At 39.3% G+C, this 6,865-nt stretch overlaps 1 protein-coding gene across 2 annotated transcripts; it reads left to right on the top strand.

The window, feature by feature from the left end:
- The first annotated feature begins 971 nt into the window (after nucleotides 1-971).
- ITM2A (integral membrane protein 2A) lies at nucleotides 972-6,865 on the top strand. 2 transcript variants are annotated; one of them, XM_090264395.1, is made up of 6 exons: nucleotides 972-1,254; nucleotides 4,605-4,733; nucleotides 5,013-5,210; nucleotides 5,452-5,562; nucleotides 5,808-5,958; nucleotides 6,114-6,865. In XM_090264395.1, exons 1-6 carry the CDS (start codon nucleotides 1,138-1,140, stop codon nucleotides 6,200-6,202), a joined length of 795 nt encoding a protein of 264 aa, XP_090120521.1. In that variant the 5' UTR covers nucleotides 972-1,137; the 3' UTR covers nucleotides 6,203-6,865. The 2 variants fall into 2 exon arrangements, with proteins under 2 accessions (XP_090120521.1, XP_090120522.1); XM_090264396.1 differs by having other exon boundaries at nucleotides 972-1,248; nucleotides 4,602-4,733.

The raw sequence follows: 6,865 nt of genomic DNA on the forward strand, positions 1-6,865 counted from the left end.
AAGCATGAATTTTACAGGGTGAGGTTCTCTATCAGTGTCAGCAGCCAGGGAGAATTGATTGTGAAGAGATAGCATGATTATAGTGGCTGCACATGTAAATGTTCCAATAATGATTTATACCTCAGCTCCTTTGAGATTATTATTTGCTTCTCACCAGAGCGGGGTTAACATCTAGCTAAATTCTGTACCTTCCATGCACACTTCCACCTCCCTAAACACATAGGTACATTCATACTCCTGCTTTTTTTTTTCCCCCTGCAGATTTCACAGCTGGTGACTGAAGAGAAACAAGCTCTGGGCTGAATTCTTCCCCTGGTTTCCCTGACCAAGGTGAGTGAAAAGATCTGGATTATTTCAGGGCCTTAATGTGAGCTTTCCATCCTCTTCTGTGTCCCATTATGTCTTGTCTGCAAAATGGGAAGTGGAGGACACCCGAGCCCTGTATTTCTGATCTGGATTGCTGTAGTTTGGGAAATTAAAATTACAAAGCAAACGCCAAGAAACAAAAAAAAATTTTTTTTGAGAGAAGGAACCAAGTAACTATAAACGGGCTTCTGTGTGTTCTTTAAAAGGAAGTTATTATTATAAAGAAACAGAACAGTCATAGAACTGTGCTTTTCGGACCTGGGTGGTTGCAGAGCTGAAGAAGTTTGGGTTTCTGCCAAGTTAGAGTTCCCGGCCCCGCGGCAAAGCCAGGCCCAAGTTTGAGAAAACAGAATCAAGAGTTAGGGGCTATTGTGGCCTGGACAGAGGCAGAAAGACACGACAGCAGGGTTCCTTCCTGTCTTGTTCTTATCTGAGGGTGCAGACAGTGGGTGGGAGCATGTCGAGTGCAGGTGAGGCATGTCCAGCCCCAGCGGGCCACGGAGTCTCCTCTTCCCTCACTGACAACCCCCACTCCCATCCCAGCACTTGGACCCCCTCCCGCTCCTCCCTCGGCCCCTCCCTGGGACCGCCCACGGTCTCCCACCCAGCTTGGGACTGCGTCATAAGTATCCCCAGACTTGGGCTTGCAGTAGCAGAAGACGGAGAAGGGAGAAAGTAGGTGCTGCTAGGGCCAGAGCGATCTTCTCTTCCAACCTGCAGCCCAGGACGCTGATTCGAGCCGCGCCTTACCGCGCAGCCCGAAGATTCACCATGGTGAAAATCGCCTTCAACACACCCACGGCGGTGCAAAAAGAGGAGGCGCGCCAAGACGTGGAGGCCCTTGTAAGCCGCACGGTCAGAGCTCAGATCCTGACTGGCAAGGTAGCGGTCCCCACTCCACTCCTGCCTGCCTGCTGGGGTTGGGAAGCTGGGAAAGGGGTGGTTTGGCGGTCGGGGAAGAAAGTGGGAAAGTGATAGAGGGCGAAATGAAAGCTGTCCCTGTGTTCCCGAGCCGTCCCGTCTGCGCTGTCCCTCAGTTTGATCTGTCTAGTCGCTCCACCTTCCGCTTGCCCGTGCCCCACGCCCCTTTGCATGCCCGCACGTCGTGCCACGTTCCGTCGGTTCCAGCCCACGCTGTACATCTAAGGGCTATGCTGGAGCGAGTTGGACGAGAATCTCTGGGGCCCAGTGTCACTTTCTCCTAGGGAATATTTGCGTGTCTGGGGATCAATGAGGTGCACAGCACCCAGTTCCCCAGCTCCAGGGGCCCACACAGCCTCCGTAGGGGCGGAGCTGACACTCAGGGTGATCGAGGGCAAGAGATTTAACTCTTCTTTCTTAGAATGTGACGTGTATGAAGTTCTGTGTATCTGCCTTTCTAGGATTCATGAGTGTTTGTGGGGGGGGGTATGATGGGGTAGGCAAAGGGCCGCTATGACTGAAAGCGATATGGATTAGGGGAGTGCGCTTGTGCCCACCGTGTATATTTTCAGTGTCTCCCTGGTGTTAAAATTCGGTGAAGGAACTGTTAAAATTGAGTTTGGTTATAGAATCAGGGATATTCACAGTACCCTCTGATTGCGCGATTTTCGTATGTTTTGAATGGCATTTCCTAAAGAAAACACTTGCAGAAAAAACAATTTTGACAGTTTTAAATATGTATATGTTTCTTCTTTCAGTGCTTCCTTTTTGAGCAAAATCCCCTCCAGCCCTACTCCTCCATAAAGAGATCTGTCCCACGTCCAACTGTGTAATTTAAGCTTCTAGCATTGCCAGGAACTGGAGGAATCCCCCCCACCCCCAATGTTAGACATTATTTATTTAGTCGAATTTCTATTTCCTTTAAAAATCTAACATGTTTTCGGTGTTTGTAAACTGTTCCTCATTTTCCTCAGTAAAATCTCAATGTTACAAGGCACAGTCGCATTTTATTCTTGTCCTATAAAATCTGTGCAGTGTTGGAGTTTGCAGATCTGCCCTATCTTGCCGTGTTCTCGCCATAAAGTTTTAACTTTTGTGTTCAGAGTGGAGATTTGAAAAGTGTTTTGACTGAATCCAGAAGCCCCGTACTAAAACTTATTATGCACACAATTTGAAATGGTAACGTGCTTATGAAGAACTTTTACCCCAGACACTTTCAATATTTAATGGAATGTTCAAACTAGCCTTTCTGCTCTACATTTCAGAACTCAAAAGTTGCACCCCCTTGCATTGTTGAGGTTTTGATTAAATGACAGGTCAAATATGTAATAGTCTTACTTACTTTGTAAATGAACCATGGCCAGATTTTTGGGAGGCCTAATTAGATGTCAGTAGTTAAATACAGCCACACAATGCTCTCTTTTTTCCCTCACCACCAAAAACTTCATGACTTGTAGTTGGATTCGGTTAATATGGAAGTAATACTTCTGCCTGGTCTGTGGTGCCATGAAAAGTAAACAAAAATAAACATTTGCACTATGATTATATTTCTTCGTTACGTATTGGAGAAGCTCCCACAGGATTCTGACCCGGCCACTATAGGACACTGATTTAATATTTGACAAATTATATTGTGGTGTATTGATCAGCTCATGAGAAACTGAGCACAACAGAATAAGTAGGTCAACGGTTATGTACAATGACTTTAAAATATAGTTCAGAGAGAAATTAGCTATGGTGACACTTCCCACCACCCTGAAGCCCAACAAGTTTAAATGAAAAAAATCTTTATTTCTTGTATGGTGGAAAGTTTTATGAATTTGAGACTCTAATACTTAGACCTTGCTTAAGGAAATATAAAATAGCAGTGCAAATTGCTCTTTTCATATCTCAGTGACAAGAAAAAAATTATTTTCTCTGAGAATTTCAAATTGTCCTTTTGTTACCTACAGACAAACCGCTTCATCTTTCTATACCTCAATTTAATCATCTAAAATATAATTTCTAAGCCTCTAGCTCTAGATTACAGTGATTTGCAATCATAATATATAATTCTGTCATTGTAGTGTTAGTCTTAGGCTAGGGTTTTAAATAAAAGTAATTTAAAATTTCTGAAAGTTATTGGGACAAGGAAAAGCTTTCAAGGTTTATAGAGTATTAATAGAGGGTTTGACTGTCAATAAATTTAGCTAAGAAAATGGGGAGACCAAATTTCTTTGAATTTTAAAGATAAGCCATTTTTTTTGACAAACCAGTTATCAAATAATTGCCTCTCCTTAGAATCATGCATTTATTTTCACCATTAATTGAAGGTTGGTTAGGCCCCATAAATGTTATAGTAGTTGTCATGGAATAGAGCTAATGGCCTGAAAAACTAAAGCAATTCTATTTACATATCAGTCTGTAGGATTTAGCCTGATTGCCTGAGACGAGATTTGCTAACTTCATTTATTCTGCCCTTGAGTATATTGTGACATATAAGAATGGGATTGGAGGACTTCTTGCTCTTCGGAAAAGTATAGAATTAATCAGTTACTCATTTGCTTTGGTTCTTCTTCCAATTCTTAAACAAATAATGAAGTTAACAGAATTTTACAGTCATTATTACACACAACTTTGTGTCTCACTATAGCAGATGCTGTATTTTAAAATTGAGTGTCTTGCCCAGAACATGGAAAACATTGTTTCATGCAATATACAGCTATAGAACACTGGGTGACATTAGGAAGCCTACTTTTTCATTAAAATTATGAACATTATGAAATGTTTCTTGCCTTCAATATTTAAAAATGTAAAATAGGGGAAAATGGCGTATATCTGCCTTATAGAGCTCTTCCTATAAAAACTTAACTTTAAAAAAATAGATTTCTGAAAATCAGTTGATAGATCAAAGGATATTAATTCACGTTTAAGTTGGCAAGCAAGTTGATTTACAAAAAATAATAAAGTAAATAATTGTATGCCAGACAGTTAGTGACTATATCACTGTACAACTCCCAAAAGTTAACAACTTCCATTTGTTTAAAGAGCATAAATTGCACAAATGAATAGTTATTTCAGCTGATTCTAGAAGTGTGTGTTTTAAAATAAGTTAATATTTATATTTGGGTTTGGAAATGCCAGGAGAAAGATAAATATAATTAGTGAGTTGCACATCTATTAAACAGCAGAAATTGTCTTGAAATGATTTTAGGCTAAGATGATATCTTTTAAAAGTATCTTGGGTTTCAAGATAGGTAAATTGTACAAAATAGCCTCTATGTGTCTAAAAGTGTAATCTGGTTTTTATTTTTGTTTTGCTTTTTAATAAATAGGAGCTCCGAGTTGCTACCCAGGAAAAGGAGGGCTCCTCTGGGAGATGCATGCTTACTCTCTTAGGCCTTTCATTCATCTTGGCAGGACTTATTGTTGGTGGAGCCTGCATTTACAAGTACTTCATGCCCAAGGTAATAATAATTACAATTTTTATCATTTGGGTTGCTAATTGTTTTACATTTAGCAGCAACTTAAATCGTTCTGTGTTCCTTACCAGAGAAATGAAGATTTAGGGGAAGGTTTCAAATTACCTTTAGTTTATTAAACTGTCTAGTCTTCATTGTGATAACTGTAATCAACAGTCCTCTCCTTGTCAAATACCACAATCAATTCATATTGGCATGATAAATGACTCAGATGTCATGGTGGTGCATATTAGAAGGTTTTAATTCTTCCTCTTTGTCTTTTAGAGTACCATCTATCGCGGAGAAATGTGCTTCTTTGATTCTGAGGACCCAGCAAATTCCCTTCAAGGGGGAGAGCCCTACTTCCTGCCTGTGACCGAGGAGGCTGACATTAGAGAGGATGACAACATTGCCATCATTGACGTGCCTGTGCCCAGTTTCTCTGATAGTGACCCTGCAGCAATTATTCACGACTTCGAAAAGGTGAGCTTCTCATCCCTACAGGTATTTGTGAATTTTCTATTTTTCCTTAGTTCATTGGTAAATATTAAATCTGTTCATAAATGCACATCATTTTGCTACAAAGCACTTTTTGTTCTTTTGCCATTACAAAATACAGTAGTTAATTTTGAACAGATGTAGCTGTTTATTTTAATGATATTTGGAAAATCTGCAGCATTGATACTCTCTACATTAATTATACCTCCCCCCCCCCCACTAACAGGGCATGACTGCTTACCTGGACTTGCTGCTGGGGAACTGCTACCTGATGCCTCTCAATACCTCCATTGTTATGCCTCCAAAAAATCTGGTGGAGCTCTTTGGCAAACTGGCAGTATGTATTTTGGATGTCAAATTTTAATATAAGCATTTCCAAATAAATTTGCTTTCTTATTTTAAAAAATTAATGATTTGAGCCAAAACAATCCATTTCATTTAATAATTTTCAAATAAAAATATGCTGTGAACCTAAAACTGCTGTAAAAATAGTTTATTTCAAAAAGTATATCAGCTATTGATAAGGATTTAAATAGTGTTTTGAAGAATTTCTCATTTAAGTCTTTTTTTTTTTATTTTTAGAGTGGCAAATACCTGCCTCATACTTATGTGGTTCGTGAAGACCTGGTCGCTGTGGAGGAGATTCGTGATGTTAGTAACCTTGGCATCTTTATTTACCAACTTTGCAACAACCGCAAGTCGTTCCGCCTTCGTCGAAGAGACCTCTTGCTGGGTAAAGCAATTTATTCCTTCCTTCACCCTGTGTTATGGGGACACTGAAGGAGAGTGGGGGTGGATCATGGGGAACAGCAGAGAGCAAGTCTAGGTGTATTTTCAGTTAACACACAAAAATTAAACAGCCGCTTTTTGGTGTGCCTTCTCTCACAGGTTTCAACAAACGCGCCATTGATAAGTGCTGGAAGATTAGACATTTCCCCAACGAGTTTATTGTTGAGACCAAGATCTGCCAAGAGTGAGAAGCAACAGAAAAAGATAATTCTTAGTAAGAAGAAGTCAGAAATTTACAATATGACTTCAACATTACATTGTATGGGATACTAAAGATATTTACTCATGCATTTACTCTATTACTTATACTAAAATAAAAGGGGGGTAACCCTACTAACCACTGCAAGCTCTTGCCAATTTTTAGTTCAACTGGCATTGCTTGTTTGAAACTGAAATTAAATAATTCTTACGTTTTTCTTATGAATTTATAGGGTTTAGATTTCTGAAAGCAGCATGAATATGTCACCTAACATCCTGACAATAAATTCCATCCTTTGTGTTCTTTTTTAAGTAAGTTCTTCACTCATTTACAAGGTAGAACATGTTATAAATTTAAATTTGTTTTTGAACTTTTTCTGTAAAGCATGCCAAATCTGTTATTAAGTTTTTTAAATTTTGTGCAATTTCCATGAATTTAAAAATTGCATCTTTGCATTTCTGCTAGGTTCTCAGTAACAGATATGACTTAAATGTGAAATTTTTTCATAAAGAAGTAATTTTCACTAATGCAGTGATTCTTTATCTCTGATATCTGTATTGTGAAATCCACAAAACTGTAGAAGTGCTAAATGCTGTAAGGAATTTAAGCTGTATGAATTCTACAACCCTATAATAAATTTTACCACATTCAA

Source organism: Furipterus horrens, unplaced genomic scaffold (genome assembly GCF_987537825.1).
Source record: "Furipterus horrens unplaced genomic scaffold, mFurHor1.1.pri manual_scaffold_17, whole genome shotgun sequence".
NCBI classification, from domain to species: Eukaryota; Metazoa; Chordata; class Mammalia; order Chiroptera; family Furipteridae; genus Furipterus; species Furipterus horrens.

Coding starts and splice junctions, on each gene's coding strand:
- ITM2A (XM_090264395.1), top strand. CDS start 1,138: ATGGTGAAAATCGCCTTCAACACACCCACGGCGGTGCAAAAAGAGGAG. Junction 1,255..4,604: donor TCCTGACTGGCAAGGTAGCG/GTCCCCACTCCA, acceptor AATAAATAGGAG/CTCCGAGTTGCTACCCAGGA. Junction 5,959..6,113: donor TCGAAGAGACCTCTTGCTGG/GTAAAGCAATTT, acceptor CTTCTCTCACAG/GTTTCAACAAACGCGCCATT.